Below are 23,257 nucleotides of genomic sequence, written 5' to 3'. Positions count from 1 at the left end.
GGGAGGACAATGTCAGCATGCAGCTACTGACACTGGCAGTGAAACAGCCAGGAAGACGTATTCGCTGTGCCAAGGCGGAAGCGTAGTGGCGGGAGGTTTGAATAGGCGTTGGGCCATGTGTAGTTGAGTTGGGCTGGGTGAGTAAACAGGCTGAGGCCCATGAATGTAACGAGCAGATATAAGCTCGAGTGGCTGGCCTGTACGGGTATCGATGTATTGAATTTGAATCTCATTTTCCTGAGCTTATCTCTTTCTCTCTCTCTATTTTCGAGCTTATCTCTTTCTCTCTCTCTCACTCGCTTGCGTCCGCATCCTCGCCGGCGACGAGGCCCAAATCTGGCGGTCCTTCATGGCCAACGGCAAGGGCGTTACAACACGGTTGGATGGCCGGCTCACCAATCAGTGTTCGCAGACGTGTCCTATGTCTGATTTGGTGATTCACGTTGGAGTTGCCCTGAATCGACATAGAGCAACCAATGACACGCCACCAAGGCCATCAGACGCATGTCACAGGCGCCCGGACCGCCCCCTTGGTGATCTTTGTGTCTATCCTACCAGCTTCGTCCAGTCTATTTTGGCTACCCGCGGTGCCCGACTCAAACGCGTGACCCTTTGCATACACCAAGTCTAATTCGTATCAGCTCAACGCCAACGGTTGAAATGCAGAACTAAAAATGATTCGCTGACACAGAGAACTGAGCAGCTTTGTGGACAAGTATTGAACCACCGGATAGCATTTCACTTGTTGAACTAGATTCCAGTGATGCTAAGCACAAGGTTTCTGAAAATATAATACATAATAAACAAACAAAAATTGTTTGGCCTACCCTTTGATGTCATCTCATTGGAGGAATCAAGGGCATTGACACCGAAACTGAAGTGCAAGACTTGATTCACCATCAGAGGGAACTCGTACAGAAGCTCATCCCGGACGTGCTAGTCAATTCTGTGCACGGGGAGGGCTGCACGTCGAGTGCACCTCCACTCACAGCCGCGCATTTCCATGGGCGGACTGGCGCGCTGCCATGAAGCTTAATGTTAGACAGACAGATCCAGGAGAATGCCGAGTTTGGAATGCCCTTGATCAGCCCAGCCTCCTTGATGTTCTGCCCTTGAACATTCTTTATTGTCAGGCTGTCGACCTTTGGGAGCGCATTGTGGTCGTACCGCTCATCAGGATGTCCTCCAACATCACCGGCAATCCTCAGACCATAACGGACATTGTCCAAGATCACGTCAGAGACGGTGATGTTTCGAATGAACCCTCCCCTGCCGGAGTTGGTCTTGATGTGAACACCAAACCCTGAGCTGTAGAAATTCAGATGCTCAGCGAGGACATCCTCCACACCGCCAGAGGTCTCACTCCCGACAGAAAAGCCAGCAAAAGGGGAGGAGCCCGTGATCCGCCTAATGGTGATGCCCGAGCTGGGGCGACCATAGGCTATGCCATATTCATCCCATCCACTCTTGATGGCGATCAGGTCATCTCCCGTCGAGATGTTGCAATCCTCAATGCACACATTGCTGCTCGAATCTGTACAGTTTGGAGCACAACTCTGGGTTCAGAATCAGGAGCTAAATTTTGTCATGTATATATTGTCAGTGAGAAAGGAAAATAGCATTTGTACCTGGATCAATTCCATCAGTGTTGGGAGAGTCATGTGGAGCCAGTATAGTCAAATTTCTGATCAACACATTGCTGCACAAGCAAAACAGATGATGTAGACATTTATGTCTCAGCTGGGACAATAATAAATGCAGATCTGGACCACAAGTTTTGCTAGCAAGTAGCAACAACTAAAACAAAAAAACTTTGGAGCCTACGTTAAAGTGCTAATCTTGTATGGTACTGTTTGGTAGCTTCTGTACTTTGGTTATGTAGTTCTGTTCACTACACTTCACTATTTGCTCCAGTTTAATGCAGTAATATTACCAATTATATAACAGGACAGGAACCCAGCCTGGAGATCCTGTGCAATTTGTGGGACAACCCGCACCTTGCTATCCCGAAATTACAATGCGTGCGAAAACTCCCTCCAGCTGCCAAATCCCGACACGCGATATCCCCCTTCTAACTGGAGCCGAAAGGGCCGCTAGTTCAAATCGGTGGGGGTACTTTTGTAACACACCCTACATTTTGGACAAGCGCGTCCCTATGTCATGCTTCACCCCCTCCCATCGCCCCCTTTTCGCCATTCGAAATCCCATGCCGCCATAACCTCTCCGCTCCAGCCGTGAAACCCCACCCTCCTCCGTCTGCCACGTCACCGCTGCCCAGCCGGAGCCTCTTCCCCGACGACGTCGTCCACCGCAACAGCTCGACGTCCCTCGTCCACCTCCCCGGATGAGGATCCGTCGACCATCTTGCCGTCCCGCCGGTTCAGCCGCCCCGTCCTCCACCCCCAAGGAGCTGCTCCGACGATCGCCTCGCCTATCGCGGCTGCTCCATCCCCACAGCGCCGTCTTAACCTGCTCCACCGGAACCGCAACATCCTCACCGACTCCTCGGACAAAGCCGAGGCCTACTCGGCGCCACCAAAGAGGCTGTACACTCATCGCATCGCACCTTCTCCTTAACTCGACCTCCCGGCACCGACGGTGCTCCATCCCGCACCCCCATGGAGCGGCTACCTTGAAGCCGGCGCCGCAGGCGACATCTCCACGGCGGCTCTCCCCCAGTGCGAGGCCCCTTCGGCGGAGGCGTCCATACCAGCCGGATCTGCTGCTGCTGCTCTGGCTCTCGCTCGCTCGCACTGCTGCTGCTGCTTCGGCTCTCGCTCGCTCGCTCGCCCAGCTGCTTCTGCTGCTCTCCCCCTCGCTCGTGCTGCTGCTCTGCTCCGATTAAGCCACACTTTAGTCGACTGAATCGACTTTTGGGTCAGTCGGTTTTCAGGGGTTGGGGGGCTCACCGGAGTTAAGGAAGAACCACCCGCAGCGGGGACGGGGGCTCGCCGGAGAGGTACCCCACTATCTATCTTAGGGTTCAGGGTGGGGGGCGGGGGGCCTAGAGGGCTGGCCGGGGCGGCGAGGCGGCGCTGGGGCCGGCGGTTCGGCCGATGGTGGCTGGCGGCTCAGGGGGGTGCAAGTTGAAGATGAACTGCAGGCCCTCCCTAAACTACATGTCAAGTGCCTCTCTGCTACCATTGCGTTCAGTTTCGACAGTAGCATTCAGATTCCACAGTAAATTTCAGTTTTGACAGTTAAGTTCAGAGTCAACAGTTTTTACCTCATCTATTGTAGTCAGGTGGTTTTTGGTGATGTTAATTTTACATCCATTTTACATCATCTATTGGAGATGCTATTATAATCCCACTTGAGATTGACGATGTCTGTCTTGTGCTGCTTCAGCCTTGACGTCTTACGGCTCACCGGAGCTGCTCCAACGACAGAACGATCCATCACAACAGAGCAGTGCCCTGGACGCCATCTACAGATTCCTCAGATCTTCCTCCACACCTCCGACAGCCACCTCTGCCTCAACTGCTTCAGCAGCCAACCCAATGATGCTGAGGTCGACACGGCTACGGCAAAGAGGTTGTACACTTGTTGCATCACTTATTACTATACATTCACATCGATCCATTAGTGCTATTTTGGTTCAACGGAAAAACGTCGATCCGCTGGTTGTTACCATCACTCTAAGTTTCTGCATGCTCTCCTTACATAATCTCACCATATTTTTTTTCGTATGCATGTCATATATTGTACACAGTCATGCTGAACATGTAGAGAAAAAGAGAAGAGTTTTGCGCGGCAATACAATATCATGTAGACATCGCTCCATGGTGGGTTCAATGGAAAACCCTCCCCACCCCTCTCCAGATTGTAATCTAGAGGAAGATATCTGTTTTGAGGCGGATTCAGAAGCCGCTGACCACTCCTATTTACCCCCAAGGTGTTTGCTCTACCTTGGCATGATGATGTTAGTCATATCATGCATATGTTGCCTTGCAGTGCCTACTTTTGACATCATATATGTCATCTGCTTAGTTTAGATATGTTCTGTAATGCGACCTGTTTAGTTTCTATATCATATATGGAAATTATGCAGTCTCATGTCTTTTAGCCAGCCATAATATATGTGAAATGTGCAATGCCATCCTATTTAACCAGGCATCATATATTTGAATGATATCTTGCCCATCCTTTTCTTCATTACATTTCCATTTGTCGACAATGTTTGTACATTAAACTACTCTTCCTGTGAATCAGCCATTTGGGTGGGAGATGGAAAAATCTGGAGGGAAAACAAGGCCTTCAGAGCAGATAGTGCTACCTGTCGAAGCAGATCTCTTGTTGGGTCCCGATAGCTCCTCAGAGATGGATTCAAAGACAGATGACTAGTCCTATTCCCCCACTGAGGTGTATGCTCTAACTTGGCACGGTTATACTGCTCATATCATGCATATGGTGTCTTGCATTGCATAGTTTAGACATCATATACACAATATTCAACACCATGTTCTTAGTTCAGACATCATATCGAATGCCCTCTGTTTAGCATATAAATCACATATGTGAATTAAATGATGCGATCCTGATTACTTAGATAACATGTAGGTGAATTATGGCATGCGATCCTGTTTAGTTATTCATCATATCTTTGGATTATGTTATGCTATGCTATCCAGTTTAGATAGACACCATATATGTGAAATTATGTCATGCTATCTGTTTTAGTTAAACAATATACATGTCAACTATTTCATGCCCTCCTTTTTCCACACTATCTATTTCATATGTCTCTCATACAATGTCTGTACATTCAACTATGTTTCCTGTTTATCAGCCATTTGAATTGGAGCAGGTGATGCCGGTATCTGGCAGACTAAAAACACGGTCTTCAAATAAAACAGTGCTACCTCTTGGTGGAGATAGCACCCCGGTTGTACATGCACAAGAACCAGCCCTACCACACATAACCCAGACTCTCGCAGATTGTACCCCTACTACGATGGACAGAGAACCAGCTTCACCCAATCTAACCCCAACCCCAGCCGATAGTAACCCAGTTCCTGTTGACACAACACCATCTCCACCATATAACTCCCAAAGAAGAGCAATTAGTAAGGCATCTACAGTGCCCAAAGGGCCAGTACTATCACAGCGAACCCCAACTCCACCAGTTAGTACACCTATTCCTGCGGAGGAAGCACAACCAGCTAGTCGTAGTTTAGCATCTATCGCATTTGATGTTGTTAAATCGTATGTGTGTATCTTCCCATCTTGGAAATATTATACTGAAGATGAAGGAAAATGCCAGTTGCAGGTGTTTGTCCGGGAGTTATGTGTAAGTAATGTTATTCATGGCAATTACTTTGCTTCGTCCCATACATCCTTCCTCCATGATGGTTATAATACAACAAATTTTCCCATTTTTCTCTATAGAGAAGGACCGATTTGGAAACTCAGGATGAGGTAACCTGTGCTAATACCTCTGCTATCTTCAAGAATGCTTGGCGGCAGTATCGGAATTACCTGAAGAAAACGTACTTCACCGGCAAACAAACTCATCAAATTCTGTTACGTTCTCTTGAGACACATTTCCTGGACGATGACTGGGAATGCCTTGTTCTGTACTGGTCCCGAACCAAGAATGTGGTAAGGTCTATGAGCTCATTTTCTATTTTTAAGTATTATATTCTGCGTCTTACTGTACTCTGTTCATGTAGAATAAGTGCCTAAACCTGAAGAACAAGTGTTCTAATTTAAGATTCCATTGCTATCATAGTTCAAAAAGCGCTAGGCGTTAATTGTGCGTTTTGCCACCGCCTTGCGCTTTACTGACGAAAGCGCATGCTTATGCGCAGTTATGCACAGATTATGCGTAGTTATGCGCAATGCGTTTTGCCAACGCCTAGAGCCTAGGCGCGCTTAAGCGCTCGCTTAGGCGTGCATTTTTTAACTATGATTGCTTTGCTCTTGTATCACTGTATTTACTCATACAAACTTATTTTTAAATTGAAGGATCCAATCGAAACTCCAATGGCACAACAGGTATGTTCACGCATGTTTCTTTAACAGGTTTGCTCTTATCAATAGCTATGTTGATTTCAATTTCAATTGTGTATACAGTTGACTTTCATATCATGCACATTACTAGCATCACAACAGAGCCAATAGTGTTGTTGTACATGTAGACCCGTGGTACCCATCTAAAATCTTGTTGTGCCGTGTAGTTTCCCACGCTTTGTATTCTATCACTACTGCTTTGTCTTGAACTGATATGATTTGAACCGTGTCTCTATTTTGATTTGGCAAGACAATGCGGTGACCATAGGACATACATATATGTTTGTTTGATGCTTTTATTATGTACTAGTACTTGGCAATAGAAGACTTGGTAGTTTAATCCTGTCCACCTTACTAATGAATTGGTTCACCGAAATGAGTTTCATATACTAGTACATGCTAAACTTGTTATGTGTCTGCTTGTTTCTTCTTTTAGAATGCTGATAGAATATTGGGGAAGAGTGCCTTATTAAGCAATGGTAAAGGAAGTAATGCAGATAAGGTTCAGGATAGTGACACATCCTTGTTGGTCTCCAACAAAGCTGATAAAACAGCTAAGGAAGACGATCTTGAAGACAGCGAGACAACCCCAAAGTCCTCTCTTGGTTTAGTGTTCGAGTTACTAGCCACTACCGCTTGCACAAGCTATTCAAACTCACTGTCTGAATCAGTTCGGTTTCTTGAATCTCAACTACAAGCTGAAAGTCATCAATCAGCTGTGCTGTGACAAGAAGCGGAAGGACTGAGGAAGTCCCTGGAGCATTCTGATGCATACTTTCTAGTGCAACAGCAAGCGTTGGAGGATTTTAGCGCCAAACATGACAAAGCTAATCAGCTGCTAAGCTTATTGCCAGCATGGTGGATACCCAGGATAACATTTCTTGAGCTTTTCTGAAGTTGTTTCAGTTATGCTCTTGTTTTGCTGTCGCGTTTATTTGCACTGGTGGCCAATTTTGATGGCCAGTGTATGTAATGTGCTGCTTTGTTCCCTATATTTGCACTGGTGGCGAACTTTGATGCCCAGTGGATGTAATATGTGTAATAGCGGTAATAGGCTAGCATTAATTGCTTGCTTATTTATTTCCTTATTGTCTTGTTTAGTTGTTTGCTTGTAGTCACTGCAGTTCTTTTTCTGTTTTTTTCTAGTGGCCACAATAGCCTATTTTTGGTAACTAGGCCAAAATAATCATGGGCCTTCTACAGGCCGTATGATCCATGGGCCTTCGTCCGGTCGTAGGATCCATTGGCCTTCTATACGGGCCTTAGGGTCCATGGGCCTTCTACGGGCCATAGGGTCCATGGGCCTTCTACAGGACGTACGATCCATGGGCCTTCTACGGGCCGTACTATCCATGGGTCTCATACGGGCCGTAGGATCCATGGGTCTTCTACGGGGCGTATCATCATTTCGCCAATCATGGGCCATACTATTTGTGGACCATAACGGGCCGTTAATAGGTCGTATTTGATAACTCTACAAAAACAGCCCAACGTGGTTTTTTACATGAAAACGGCCCGACGTATTAACGGTCCACAAACGGGCCGACTGTAACGGCGGGCTGAATTTGGCCCACAAGCAGAAAATGATAGTAATGGGCCATATGTAACCGAATGCTGCAAATGAGCCCATGAATCAATGGGCCCTGAGAAGGCCAAAAGATAACTTGAGCTGGAAACAGCCCAATGGAATAACGGGCCGTTAATGGGTATAAAGTGATACACTGTTCATTACGGGCCAGTTTCACCACGGGCCGTTAATGGGCCAAGAGTTACAAAGGTCCTCATATGGGCCGAAAGAAGTCATGGGCCACACATGGGCCGGAAGTTAAAACGGGCTAAATCATATTGGACGGCCGAGATGACGCTACTGGGCCTAATTCAGAAAGGGCGTAACGGGCCCTTGGTTAGCGGGCTGTAAATGGGCTATATGCGAACATGCCATTAACAGGCTTTCCGTCGGCCGGCCCGCCACCTTTTGACCAAGTTAAACGGGTCGGCCTTTTCACAAGAATGTGCCTCTTGTCACATCCCTAGTTCTGGTATCCTCAAGGCTAGCTAGTCATGTGTGCATCATGTTTAAATTCCATTTAAATTCGAAATGGGGATTTGTGAAACCCTTAGAATCATTTCTGGAAATGACGCAGATAAAAATTGCTCCAAAAAGGTCCAAGAAAATGTTCATGTTGCTCGCTGAAAATATTGGACGGAGATGAAAATCAAACCAATATTTTCATGAGCTCATAAATATTTATTTTGGCCATTTGGAATTAATGCAATAATTATTTGCATTGGATATATATATATGATATATTTATTTATATATGTCCAATAATTCTGATTTTTATGTGAGGGGCTCTGGAATATTTCAACTAGCTCCTACAATAAATTTCCGAAGAAAATAAATTGATTTAGTATTTTGCTAGATCAGAAAAGAAATTACAGAAATAGAAAAGAAAAACAAAAAGGAGGAACTACCTGGACTTACCTGGGCCACTTGCTGGCCTGGCACTACGCAGCCAATCGGCCCAGCTGTGTGGCCCAGCTGGCCTAGCTCGCCTCCTCCTCTATCTTCTTCCTCGCGCCTACTGGCACTATGCGTGTCGCGCGCGCGCTCGCCCACGGCCACGTCTCCCACCACCTCCTACTTCTCCCTCTCGTCGCCCTGGACGCCCTGAACGTTGCATCGACGCCCCGCACCTCTCTCCCTCTCTCTCGTTTCTTCCCCCTCCCCTGGTCTCTCTCCCGCGCACGGCCGAACGCTGCCGTCGCCGCCACTCGCCATTGCCGTAGCCACCGCCTCCCCCTCGCCTCTCCGACACGCGCGGGAGCTCCGCCTCCTCGCTCTGAAGCTCTCCGCCAAGCCACGCAAGCCGGAGCGCCCCGTGGAGCCGTCGCCGTCGCCATCTTCGCCTCTGGCCGCCGTGGATCCCCATCGCCGCCCCGCCGACTCCAGCCTCCCCCGAGCTCTCCAACGACGTCCCCGAGCCCGCCGTGAGCCCCTACATTGGTTTCCCCTTCTCCCCTACCTCCCCGTGCTCTGTAGCCATGTGCCGCTCGAGCCGAGCTCCGGCCGCCGCCGCGAGCTTCGCTCCGGCGTGCTCCGCCGCCCCCGCAGCCTCCCGTCTGCTCCCCTGGATGCGCGCGAGCACCAGCTCCTCGGGGATGGTCTCCGCGGCCCACTTGGTCGCCGGAGACGCAATCCCGAGCCCCTCTGCCGCGTTCGGCCTCGCCGGCGGCTAAACGCCGATGGGGTTTGACCCTTTGACCTCACCGGCCCATGAGGTGGGCCCCATGGGTCAGGTGATTAGCTTAAGGCTAATCACCATTTAACTAAACCTGACACTAACAGTGGGCCCAGCGCCACTAACCCTATAATTAGGATAAACTAACCCCCTGCTTAACCTGTTACACTGACGCGTGGAGCCCACACGTCAGGTTTGACCCCAGTCAGCATTGTTGACTTGCTGACGCAAGCATGATGCAGTGCTGACACAATTTTTCTTTCCTGGTTTTAAATTAAATCACGAAATTCCAGAAAAGGCTATAAACTTCAAAAATTCATAGAAATTCAACTATAGCTCAGATTGAAATAATTTATATATGAAAAATTATCAGAAAAATGCAATCTATCCATCTGTACCATTTTCATGCATGACAAACCAACCTATACATGTTGTATATTTGAAAACACATATATGGCATTTATAAGAGCTTATTTTGGAGATGCATTTGAATCTTGGTTCAAATGGACTTCAACCAAATGAATTCTAGTTGCATTAGTGTAAACAACATCACATCTACATGCCATGTTCATGCATCATATTGTTGCATATGATCGGGTATTGATTGTCAACACCGTTCCTTCTCGATAGGTCTTGCTCCGGAGAGTGCTCCAGAGTACCTGTCTGAGGAGCAGTGCCCCCTGTTGATCTACCAGGCAAGCAAACCCCCTTGTTCATTTCGATACAATCCTAACCGCTCGCTCCTGCTCTGTTTTATTGCATTAGGACAACAATGATTCAACTTCTACTTTATGCTGCGGTAGTTGAACCCATTCCTCTGCATGACCTGTCATTGCCACAGTAAATAGTTAAAACCCAGTAGCATGTGTAGGAGTTGATATTGCCAAGTTGGGATTCCTACCATGCCATGCCTGCTATTGCTTAGAGTTGTGTCAGGTCTGATTCATCGGGAATGAATTGGAGTGTTACGATATGTTCTGGTGCTAAGAATTAAGCGTGTGAACACGATTTGGTAAAGGTAGCGGTGAGAGGCCATGTAGGAGTACATGGTGGGTTGTCTCATTAGGACCGTCCTTAAGAACTGAGTTCTGTGTAAGTTGTCCAATGACTAGTTACTACCACACATTGGGCTCCGGGCGCTCCAAGCTCTCTCGACTTATTAGCCAACTTGATCTCTGTCCAGGAGTTGCAAATAGTTTTTGGTGTTTGTAGGTAGTGTTAGTAGTCTACCAAGTGGCACCCGGCCAGGTGGGCTTGGGACAGACTAGGCACAGTGGCACGGTGTACCAAGTGGCACCTGGATGGTGGGCTTGGGAACCCTGCTCACATCATTTGGGGCCATGAGCGACACTCCGGCCGGATCTCCTTGCAGATGGAACCCAAATAGGCGATAAACCTGGATGAGAGACTTGCGTGGTTAGTCAGGTCATGGCCGACACCCTCGCTGGTCTTCCGCTTGAAGGTTGCCGAGTACACGTCGTGTAAACGGCGATAAGTGGTGAGAGCATGTGTGAATAAGTACACCCCTGCAGGGTTATCATGATCTATTCGAATAGCCGTGTCCTCAGTTATGGACTTCTTGGATGCTTACGTGGTACATAGACAACTTAAAGTGGATACTCTAAAATGCTCAAGACAAGTGTGAGTGCTATGGATGGCCTTCTCGTAGAGAGACGGGAATGAATCCATAGTAGTGTTTTGTTGAGGTGATTAGTGGACTCGTGTGCGCTGCCTCACCTCAAAGAAGTTTCTCGTAGTCATAGAACAGGATAGCCACTGAGTCAAAGTTGGCTTGCTGCAACTAAACCCCACATTTCCTTCTTGATACTAATGCATGTATGATAGGATCTGATGTAAGTCTTGCTGAGTACCTTTGTACTCATGTTTGCTTTATTTATGTTTTGCAGGTGAGACATCTGTCTCACTAGTAGTACCACTTGGACTTCGACGAGTAGCTTGTTACCTCAGCTACGATCTTGTACCCTTGGGAGGGACTTGTAGATAGTCAGGCTTCTCAGCCTTTTTCCTTTTGTAGTTGTCTGTACTCAGACATGTAATGCTTCCTTTGCTTGTATGCTCTGAATGATGGGTCATGTGACCCCCGTTTGTATTTAATGCTATGAGGCTCTTCTAGGCCTTTATCTATATGAGTTCGCGTTATGTTGTGATGCCATGTTGTACAGCACATACTTGCATGTTATGTGTACGTGTAACGTGTATTGCTATGTGTGGGATTCGACAACCTAGTTGTCTATCCTTGGTAGCCTCTCTTATTGGGAAATGTAGTCTAGCGCTTCCACCGAGCCATGGTAGTTCGCTACAACCCGGTTTACCAGAGTCCTGCTAGCCCAGCACTACTGCTCCAGAACAGTTTGACTGGCCGTCATGTGATTCACTTCGTTCCTATGTCTGTCCCTTCAGGGAAATGTCACACAGTGACATCCGGAGTCCTACCTAGCCTGCTACAGTCCAGGTTCCCGGAGTCCTGTTAGCCCAGTTGCTACAGCCCAGATTCACACGCTGCTGACCGACATGCTCGATGTTGTTTCATGTATGCCCGTCCCTGTAAGTTAGTGCCACTTTGGGTTCACGACTAGTCATGTCGGCCCGGGTTCCCTGTCATATGGATGCTAGCGATACTATCATATACGTGAGCCAAAAGGCGCAAACGGTCCCCGGCCATGGTAAGGCGACACCCGTGGGAATGCCGTGCGTGAGGCCGTGTGGGGACCCCGACTCATAAGTCGTGATCACCGAATGCACGTGTACAGTGATCCCAGAGATCAATGCTCACTGAACACACATAAGCTGAATAACAAGAGTCTTACATCCATACATATCGTATTACACAAGTAGGACCATTATGGTCAAGTCTTGAGTATAACATTGCAGCGGAAATCTTCGTCGATAACTTGGACCCATGCCATCTGCCTTAACCCTACAGGTATTCTGACTAGGAAGTGTCCTAGTTCGCATGTTCGTCACCAAAATATTCTTCATCATATCCTGTTCTTTCATGCCTGGCCAATAAAATAACTAGTGGAAAGCCAATGAGTACTTTGAATGTACTCGCAAGCAACCCATGTTTTGGCTCAAGATACAACAATGCATGATATAGGTAAATTTTTGCAGAAAGCTAGTTTTGAGTGCAATGACATGCTCAACAACTTGTAAGACATGCATCAGGAGAATTCAAGTAACCATGAGGACAGGTTACAGATATCAACATAAATATAGTGGGCATCAACCCAACTCAATCAAGTCAAGTCCTTTGACTTGACCCAAGTAGTTCTTCCCACTTATCCAAACACATACACTGGTTTGTAAACATGCGGACGTAGCCCAAGAGCGGTTACCCAACTGTCCTTGATTGTGGACACGGCTATTCGAATAGTTTTACACTCTGCAGAGGTTGCACACTTTACCCACAAGATCCGGGGAACTTCCGTGTCATCCACGACCCGTGGTACCTCAAGTACCCGGGGTAAGCACCCGATCACTATCTTTCCCTAGACGACACTAACATGGAGTCCACTCGTTGTTCCGTATCGTCACGATGTACATCATACGAGACTCACTCGAGATCGTAACATCCGAGAGGGGACACAATGGTGTATCTGGTGCCCTGTGAAAACAGTCATGGCCGCCCTACCTGGCACGACCCCGTCCCGAGAGAGCGCACCAACAACTCTCCCGTCACTAGTAATGTGGGCTCCAAGCTAGTATCGGCCTAGGTAATCAATAATGCCCTTTCCCATACAAGGGTAGAGTGGTTGCGCATGTAAGGTTGGAATAACGGTCGCAACTTAAACCAATCCGTTTTGAAAAACAACACGCACACTTGCCTCGGTACACCACTTCGTCATAAAGTGGTTACCCAACTCATCATCTCCCCCGGGCATAAGTGGCACCCGATGGGTTTTTTGAAAAGTCCTTTGAAAATACTTTGTCTCCATCACCATGCATATTCCTGTCCCTTTTTGCGTAGCAACTACTTTAGAATCCTATCTACTCCCACCGGCATAACCCTCATAAGGAGGTAGGGTCATGCACAATGCAAGTATCAACGAGGAAGTAACGGAGGCAAACCATCAAAGTGTATCCACCTCATCATGATTCCCTTGCAACAACAATATGGTGCTATATGTCATGCATAAAAAGGGGTTTCATAGACATGGTCAAAGGGCTGCTTGCCTGGCTCAACAAAGTCTTCTGGGTTTCAAAGTCTTCTGGTCCAACTCCTTCGCCAGCAACACAATCTATCGTCGCAAAATAATAACGAGAAAAATAAGGCAATAATAAAACAGAAAAACCAAAGTGCTCAGAAAAATGTCAACTCATTTTTGTTAAATATTAGGGTGAAAACTAAGAAGGGGAAAATTCCTAGTTTTTGGATTTGGAGTGGCAGAATAGGAGAAACAGATTTTCAAAGGGGTTTAAATATATTCAAATTTGAATTTGAATATGAAAAGTACACAAAACTTGTTTGGACATGAGTGAAAGTTATACCATTAAATAGGTGGGATTTTTAGAAAAATATGGGAGTTGGAATTATTGCATTTGGATGAATATTTAATCCTGTGGAATTTTTGGAAAAGTGACAGAAAAAGAAAAAGAAAAGTGGCACTGTGCCACTGGGCCAGAAAGGCCACAGTGCAGCAGGCCCAGAGGAAAATCAGCCCGCGCAAGGCTGCCACATCAAAGGCGTAAAGGCGAAGTACGCCTTTGACCGACGGTGAACCGGTGCGCGCGCGCATGCATTTTTAAACCCGACGGGTGGGTCCCACCCGTCAGGGCGTGAGGCTGACGGACAGGGCCCACGGCCGTCGTCGTCTACCTCCGTCCAGAGGCGACGGCGAGCTTGCCGGCGGTGATATAGGGCACGAGAGGATGCGTCGGTGGTACCGTTGTGCTCAGGGAGGAGCCGCCGTTCAGATGGAGGTGGAGTTGGTCGCCGGGGTGGCCTGGTTCACCGGCGACGAGGAGGCACGACGGTTCTAGATCGGGTGAGAGCGGTAGCGGAGAAGGCGTATACCTCTGGATCGACGGCGACCCGAGGTGGCGGAGCTCCGGTCGATCCCAAGCACAGAAGCCCCTTGAGGACGTTTGGGTGGTGCGGGCGTGCTCTTGGTGGTGTGAGGAGGAGGCGGATGCTACTGGAGCGGCCCGAGGTGGCTTATATAGCCGGGCACTGGTCCACCGTGGACTCGTGCGCCGGCGAGTTCACGGGCGAGGCCAGAGGCCGTGAGGGCACTCGTGAACGAGTCCAGACCGTTCATGGATCAGGTCCACGTCCAGAGGAGGGAAGGGAAGGAGCAGGGAAGGCTCCAGAGAGCTCGCGCGTGTGAGGTCGTGCATTGGAGCTTGCAGGCGGCCGGCGCGCGTGCGAGGGAGGCCACAGGACGGAGAAGGAAGAGGGGGACAGAGGTGTGGAGTGTCACAGACGTCGAGGCGCATCGTCGGACGCGCTGGGGTGGCCCGAGGTGGTCGGAGGCATCAGGCAAAAGGGCAGCTACAGTGCAAGGGCGCACTGTAGCACGCTCCAGAGCATGCATATGGCTGGCATGGCCATTTTAAAAGGTCAGGGGCATGTCCACTTGTGTCCTGGAGCTTCCTTGGATGCTCTGGAGTGGTCAGGAGCTAGGTGGGGTGCTGCATATAGAAATGTGAGAGAGAGAGAGAGGAGGAGTTGCCATGAGTAAATAGAGAGAGAAAGAGATGGGTTTTACCCCCAAATAATTGAGTTGTTGAAGGAGGAGAGTTACTGGAGGTAGGAGGTGACCTGGGGCAGCTGTGGTAAAAAGATAGGGTCATGGAGATTAGTGGAAGTGGTCAAAAAGGTGGTTTTGGAAATTTTGCAGAAGGTGTTTGTTGCTTGTTTAGGCAAGGAAAAGGATTCCATTTGGCATGAGACTTGACAGGACAAAATGGACAATAGAAATAGGGTGTTTCACCAAGTTTGAGCTCATTTGGGCGAAATTGCCAATGTAACTTTGGTAAACCCTAGAAATCAACAGAAATGGACTTTCCATGATTTAGTCATGCAAATTTATTCTCCTTGATGCACCACTTAGGGTAGTGTCATCATTTGAGGTTCAGAACATGTCCACAGAAGTTGACATCAAAATGAGAAAGTTGCCAAAGTAAACTTGTTCAAATTTGGTTCTGGACAGAGAGGGTTTTGGGGCACTTTGATCAATATAACATTCTCTCCAACTTGTGCCATTTGGTCTAGATGAATTATTACACCATTTGAGCATGTGCACCAAGTTTGAGAGCATCTGGACATGTTTGACAGTGCAAAGTTGTTCAAACTTGAAAATGGACAGAAATGGTTTTGAGGGGATTTCATGGGGTTATGCTATTCTCCATGACATGAGACTTGGCAAGATCATCCAACATGTCATATGTGACATGCTAGAATTTTCTTGGAATTTTTGGGGAATATTTCCTTTGTAAATATTTCAAAAGCTTGAAATATCCAAAAAGGGTATTTGAGGGATTTTACCATTATTTTGAACATTACCATGTGTTGAAACTCTTATATATGGACAATATATGTCCACTGAGTTTCTCTAGGTTTTTGTCAATTTTTTTTGAAATAATAAAATAATTTTTCCCTATTAAAGACCATTCCTGGCCTTAAGAAAAAGCTTTTAATAAAATAGGAAAATAACTTTTAAAATTATATTTTTGTGGTTTATGGGAGCCCTATATCTAATAAGATTCAAATATACTTTTTGAAAGATTTTTCACACCCCAAATCAAGTACTTGCAGTGCAAACCTCAATTCAGGGGTTTTTGGAAAACTAATTTTTGAAAATACCATTTGGCCAAATTATTTTTGTAAGAAAATACTATATTGCACTATACACATGGCATGATCATTGTGCTAATGTTTGGGGTAAGGAGATGAAGTATGGGAGGGGGAGTTGTGTTGACTTTAAAGAGCACTTGAAAAAACACAGAGAGAAAACCAACTTCAAATAAAAGCCAAATAATGCAAAAGTTTTTGTCAAACCACACTTTATCATGATTTATTAGCTTAAGTGTTGTGGCATGAAAATCAGGGTGTGACAGGCCGCAAAGTGATATGATGTGTTACATGCTAGATCGGTGTGGCTTAGAATCAGGGTCCCGACAGCTTTGGTATCAGAGCCTGACTGCCTGTAGGATTTCCAAGCCAACCTGGTCGAAGTTGAGTCTAGAAATTCTTTAGTTATGTAGGGGAATTGGTTGTGGAAGGGAACGTAAGTCTCTTTTTACTCCTTATACCTCATGCCTTCTGATCTGAGTCATCCTATCTTTCCGACGGGGTTAAGGAACTAGGCTTTCTCTTCCGTCTATCAGGATCACGTGTTAATACCCCATAGTCTCTTAGGATTGGTTGATATGAGTCATATCCCAGTTCGAGTACCTCCGGTGTAGCCTGTTTAGTAATATCTCAGAACCTTGAGTGATGATGTTGAGTTTGGTGCTACCCCGTCTTTTGCAGAATGTCTCATTTTGAGCATTTTACTGCCGTTATGCTGCCGGAATTGTCCTAGGAGTTTGAGAGATACTAAATTCTTGTGCTACCTTCTGCATCCTTATGATGATGCTGAATCCATCCTTGTTTCCTTGGTTGGTTCTTTAGGAAGTTCTGTTGCTCGTAGCCGGAACCACGGAGATGGTAGGGATGAGGATCCTCCCGATCAGTCTTCATTGGCAGAGTTCATGTTACAGATGGAGAGGAACAAGCATGAGTCTAACCGCTTGTTAGCACGTATTGAGGAGAACACCGCACCCCAGTGCAAAGAGTCAGCGACCATCTATGATTTCATTGGTCTGAAACCACCTACCTTCCATCATTCCCTTGAACCACTCGATGAAGATGACTGGCTCCGTAGTATCACACACAAGCTGCGTTCTGCGAGCGTAGCTGAAAGTGACAAGGTCACCTACGCTGCTTATCATCTGGAAGGTCCTGCTAGTCTTTGGTGGCAGAACTATGAGGCTATGCTTCCAACTGGCCAGATACCCACCTGGAGAGATTTCACCGAGGCTTTTCGCGAGCATCACATTCCTCAGGCTCTCATTGACTGCAAGAGAGAAGAGTTCTGTAGTTTCACCCAGAGTAAGATGGCTGTTGATGCTTACAGTAGAGAGTTTGAGAACCTCGTCCGCTATGCTACAGAAGAGGTGTCCACAGACGCCAAGAAGCAGGCTAGGTTCCGGAAGGGTCTCAACCCCAAGTTGCGTCGTGATCTCCACTTGCATCATTGCAATACATTCGAGGCTCTTGTGAACAAGGCCATTAATGCAGAGACAGCTCAACTCACTTACGAGGAGTCTCGTAAGCACACACGTGATTTGGGATCTTCCTCCGGTTCTAGTTGCCAGAAGCGCCGAATTTGGGTTCCAAACTCCGCTCTTCCACCCGGATATACACCGAGGCCATCTTATGTGGCACCTCATCCAGTTCAGCAGTATGCTCCACCCAGGCCTATTGGTGGACCACCTACCAATGCGGGTCCACATCCTACCTCCAAGATTTGTTACAAGTGCGGAGAGCCAGGCCACATTGCCCGTATTTGCACTTAGACCAGAGTTGCTCCACCTTAGCCCGAGAAGTCTATTGGCCATGGTAAGCCATCACGCAAGATGATCAGTGCTAAGTCAGCTCCCACTGAACATAGACGTGTGCATCACATCTCAGCTAAAGATGCTCATGATGATCCAGATGTCGTTCTTGGTACACTCCTTGTCAACTGTCATCCCAGCATCGGTTTTGTTCGATACTGGAGCGTCTCATTCCTTCATTTCTGAAAGCTATGCCCGCTTGCACAACATTTCATTTTGTGATATGCCCTCTCCACTAGTCATTCAAACTCTTGGATCCAAATGGCAAACTTCTAGTGTAAGCCATGGTAATGAAATCCTTGTTGATAGACTTGTATTCCTTGCATCACTTATAGCCCTCAAGTCTACAGATATTAACATCATCTTGGGTATGGACTGGATGAAAGCTCATTATGCCAAGATTGATTGTTACACAAGGTTTGTTCAGCTTACACATCCAACTGGCAAGATAGTCACTGTCTCCACTAGAGTTGCAAAGCGCCAACTCTATTCTCTTAATGTCAGCCCTCTTCCAGACCATGAAGATATCCCAGTAGTCCGTGACTTTCCGGATGTCTTTCCAGAGGAACTGCGAGGTATTCCACCTGACAGAGATGTAGAGTTTGTCATAGATCTTATCCCAGGAACCACCCCAATTTCTAGGAGACCTTACAAGATGGCACCTTTAGAATTAGCCAAGCTTAAGAAACAACTTGATGAGTCCTTGCAAAAGGGTTTCATCCGTCCTAGTTCTTCTCCCTGGGCTTGCCCCGTCCTCTTCGTCAAGAAGAAGGATGGTACGGACCGAATGGTTGTAGATTATCGTCCCGTTAATTTGTCACGATAAAGAACAAGTATCCGCTCCCCAGGATCAACGATCTGTATGATCAACTCATTGGATCCTCAATCTTTTCGAAGATGGATTTTAGGTTAGGCTACCACCAAATCAAGATCAGAAATTGGGGACATTCCTAAGACGGCTTTTGTCACTCATTATGGCCAGTACGAGTACACCATCATGTCCTTTGGTCTAACCAATGCTCCAGCTACATTCTCCCACTTCATGAACTCAATCTTCATGGAGTACTTAGATAAGTTCGTCATGGTTTACCTCGATGATATCCTTATTTACTCGAAGAACGAGGAAGAACATGCCGAACATCTTAGACTTGTGCTAGAAAAACTCAGAGAGTACCGCCTTTATGCCAAGTTCTCCAAGTGAGAATTTTGGTTGCCAGAAGTGACCTACCTAGGCCACGTAATCTCTGGTAAGGGCATTGTTGTTAACCCCGAGAGAGTTAAGGCCGTTCTCGATTGGACTCCAACTGAAACCGTTAAACAAGTTAGGAGTTTCCTTGGTCTAGCCAGCTATTGTCGCCGCTTTGTTGAAAACTTCTCCAAAGTAGCCAAACCCCTCACAGAACTTCTCAAGAAAGATAAAAAGTTCGAGTGGTGCCCACAGTGTGAATACAGTTTTTAGGAACTGAAAGGCGCCTGACTTCTGCTCCCATACTTGTGCCACCGGATTTCACTAAAGACTTTGTTATCTACTGCGACGCCTCACGACAGGGACTAGGTTGCATTCTTATGCAGGATCATCAAATGTGATTGCCTATGCATCTCGACAATTGCATCCACATGAGGAGAATTATCCTACACATGATCTAGAGCTTGCAGCCGTAGTCTATGCACTCAAGACCTGGCGACATTACCTTCTTGGTAAACATTGTGAGATTTACACAGATCACCAGAGTCTCAAGTATATCTTCACCCAACCAGATTTGAACCTTAGGCAAAGATGTTGGTTGGAGTTAATCACAGATTATGATCTAGGGATTACCTACACCCCAGGCAAAGCCAATGTCATGGCTGATGCGCTAAGTCGTAAATCCTATTGCAACAATCTCATGTTGCAGCAAGGCCAACCACTTCTCCATGAGGAATTCTGTAAGCTTAATCTTCACATTGCTCCTCACGGATTCCTTTCTACCTTGGTGGCGAAACCTGATCTTGAAGATCGGATTGTCGCTGCTCAAAAGCAAGACACGGGAATTTCTCGGATCAAGAGAAACATTAAGAAGGGAGTTGGTGGATGTTTCTCTATGGATGATCGTGGTGTTGTTTTCTTTAAGAATCGCTTGGTGGTTCCCAAGAATCAATGCGACAATTGATTCTTAAGAAGGCGCATGAATCTCCTCTCACGATTCATCCTGGTAGTACTAAGATGTATCAGGACCTATGCCAGAGGTTCTGGTGGACTAGGATGAAGAGAGAAATTGCCCAGTTTATTGCTAACTGCGACGTTTGTCGTCGCGTTAAGGCAGAGCATCAAAGGCCTGATGGCACCCTTCAGCCTTTAGCTATTCCTGAATGGAAATGGGATAAAGTTGGTATGGACTTCATCACTGGCTTTCCCAGGACCAAGAGAGGGAATAATGCTATCTTCATAGTCATTGATCGTCTTTCCAAAGTGGCTCACTTCCTACCTGTTCGAGAGAGTATCACTGCTAGTCAGCTCGCTGACTTATATATTTCTCAAATAGTGTCACTTCATGGTGTTCCACTAGAGATCAATTCAGACCGTGGCAGTCTTTTCACTTCTCATTTCTGGGAGAGTTTCCAAACTGCCATGGGCACCCATCTTTCCTTTAGTATCGCTTTCCACCCTCAATCAAGTGGTCAGGTGGAAAGGGTCAACCAAATTCTCGAAGACATGCTTAGATCTTGTGTTATCTCATTCAGTATGGATTGCGAGAAATGTCTTCCTTTCGCCGAGTTTGCTTATAACAATAGCTATCAATCCAGTCTCAAGAAAGCTCCTTTTGAGATTCTCTATGGGCGAAGATGTTGAACACCTTTGAACTGGTCAGAAACCGGTGAAAGACAATTCTTTGGACCGGACATGATCCAGGAGGCAGAAGAGCAAGTTCGCATCATTCGTGAGAATTTGAAAACAGCCCAGTCTCGTCAAAAGAGCCAGTATGACCGTCATCATAAGGAAGTGACTTATGAAGTTGGCAACAAGCTTACCTTCGGGTTACCCCTTTGAAGGGTACCCATCGTTTCGGTATCAAAGGCAAGTTGGCTCCTCGTTACATTGGTCCTTTTCGCATTCTCGCTAAACGAGGAGAGGTTACCTACCAGTTGGAACTAACCCCCACATCTTTCTCGAGTTCATGATGTCTTCCACGTCTCTCAACTCAGGCGTTGCTTCTCGGATCCTATCCGCGGAGTGGACCACGAAACGCTTGATCTCCAAGATAACTTCACATATCGAGAGTACCCTGTTGGCATTCTTGATCAAGCAGAGCGTGTCACTCGATGTCATAACATCAAGTTTCTCAAGGTTCAGTGGTCTCATCATTCCGAGAGAGAAGCTACCTGGGAGCGTGAAGATCGTCTTCGACTTGAGTACCCCACTTTCTTTCCGCCGACTCCTAAATCTCGGGACGAGATTTTTTTTGAGTGGGGGTGAGTTGTCACATCCCTCGTTCCGGTATGCTCAAGGCTAGCTAGTCATGTGTGCATCATGTTTAAATTCCATTTCAATTTGAAATGGGGATTTGTGAAACCCTCAGAATCATTTCTGGAAATGACCCAGATAAAAATTGCTCCAAAAAGGTACAAGAAAATGTTCATGTTGCTCCCTCAAAATATTGGACAGAGATAAAATCAAACCAATATTTTCATGAGCTCATAAATATTTATTTTGGCCATTTGGAATTAATGCAATAATTATTTGCATCGGATATATATATATGATATATTTATTTATATATGTCCAATAATTCTGATTTTTATGTGAGGGGCTCTGGAATATTTCAACTAGCTCCTACAATAAATTTCAGAAGAAAATAAATTGATTTAGTATTTTACTAAATCAAAAAAGGAATTATAGAAATAGAAAAGAAAAACAAAAAGGAGGAACTGCCTGGACTTACCTGGGACACTTGCTGGCCTGGCACTATGCAGCCAACCGGCCCAGCTGTGCGGCCCAGCTGGCCCAGCTCGCCTCCTCCTCTGTCTTCTTCCTCACGCCTACTGGGACTCTGCGTGTCGCGCGCCCGCTCGCCCGCGGCCACGTCTCCCGCCACCTCCTGTTTCTCCCTCTCGTCGCCCCGGACGCCCTGGACGTTGCATCGACGCCCCGCACCTCTCTCCCTCTCTCTTGTTTCTTCCCCCTCCCCTGGTCTCTCTCCCGTGCACGGCCGAACGCTGCCGTCGCCACCACTCGCCATTGCCATAGCCACCGCCTCCCCCTCGCCTCTCTGACACGCGCAGGAGCTCCGCCTCCTCGCTCTGAAGCTCTCCGCCGAGCCACGCAAGCCGGAGCGCCCCGTGGAGTCGTCGTCGTCGCCATCTTTGCCTCCGGCCGCCGTGGATCCCCATCGCCGCCCCGCCGACTCCAGCCTCTCCCGAGCTCTCCGACGACGTCCCCGAGCCCGCCATGAGCCCCTGTATCGGTTTCCCCTTGTCCCCTGCCTCCCCGCGCTCTGTAGCCATGCGCCGCTCGAGCCGAGGTCCGGCCGCCGCCGCTCCGGCGAGCTCCGCCACCCCCGCAGCCTCCCGTCTGCTCCCCTGGATGCGCGCGAGCACCAGCTCCTCGGGGATGGTCTCCGCGGCCCATTTGGTCGCCGGAGACGCAATCCTGAGCCCCTCCGCCGCGTTCGACCTCGCCGGCGGCTAAACGCCAGTGGGGTTTGACCTTTTGACCTCGCCGGCCCGTCAGGTGGGCCCCATGGGTCAGGTGATTAGCTTAAGGCTAATCACCATTTAACTAAACCTGACACTGGCAGTGGGCCCAGCGCCACTAACCCTATAATTAGGATAAACTAACCCCCTGCTTAACCTGTTACACTGACGCGTGGAGCCCACACGTCAGGTTTGACCCCAGTCAGCGTTGTTGACTTGCTGACGCAAGCAAGACGCAGTGCGGACGCAGTTTTTCTTTCCTGGTTTTAAATTAAATCAGAAATTCCAGAAAAGGCTATAAACTTCAAAAATTCATAGAAAATCAACTGTAGCTCAGATTGAAATAATTTATATATGTAAAATTATCAGAAAAATGCAATCTATCCATCTGTACCATTTTGATGCATGACAAACCAACCTATATATGCTGTATATATGAAAACACATATATGTCATTTATAAGAGCTTACTTTGGAGATGCATTTGAATCTTGGTTTGAATGGACTTCAACCAAATGAATTCTAGTTGCATTAGTGTAAACAACATCACATCTACATGCCATGTTCATGCATCATATTGTTGCATATGATGGTGTATTGATTGTCGACACCGTTCCTTCTCGATAGGTCTTGCTCCGGAGAGTGCTCCAGAGTACCCGTCTGAGGAGCAGTGCCCCCCTATTGATCTACTAGGCAAGCAAACCCCCTTGT

At 47.3% G+C, this 23,257-nt stretch overlaps 1 protein-coding gene across 1 annotated transcript; it reads right to left on the bottom strand.

Annotated features, from left to right (window-relative positions):
- Window positions 1-496: 496 nt before the first annotated feature.
- LOC123056922 (probable polygalacturonase) lies at window positions 497-22,093 on the bottom strand. Its single transcript, XM_044480142.1, has 4 exons — window positions 21,898-22,093; window positions 1,629-1,763; window positions 990-1,534; window positions 497-610 (listed from the first exon to the last, which is right to left on the bottom strand). Exons 1-4 carry the CDS (start codon window positions 22,091-22,093, stop codon window positions 497-499), a joined length of 990 nt encoding a protein of 329 aa, XP_044336077.1.
- Window positions 22,094-23,257: the final 1,164 nt, after the last annotated feature.

Source organism: Triticum aestivum, chromosome 3A, assembly GCF_018294505.1.
Source record: "Triticum aestivum cultivar Chinese Spring chromosome 3A, IWGSC CS RefSeq v2.1, whole genome shotgun sequence".
NCBI classification, from domain to species: Eukaryota; Viridiplantae; Streptophyta; class Magnoliopsida; order Poales; family Poaceae; genus Triticum; species Triticum aestivum.
Note: the sequence above shows the minus strand (reverse complement) of the source record. Positions and strands in the feature narration are given on the sequence as shown.

Bases quoted from the DNA above. Each gene is read 5' to 3' on its own strand.
- LOC123056922 (XM_044480142.1), bottom strand. From the start codon at position 22,093: ATGGCGAGTGGTGGCGACGGCAGCGTTCGGCCGTGCACGGGAGAGAGA. The intron at 1,764-21,897 runs GTAGGCGTGAGG...CTTGTGGTCCAG, and splicing joins GCGCGACACGCAGAGTCCCA to ATCTGCATTTATTATTGTCC. The intron at 611-989 runs GTGAGTGGAGGT...GTGTATGCAAAG, and splicing joins GCCCATGGAAATGCGCGGCT to GGTCACGCGTTTGAGTCGGG.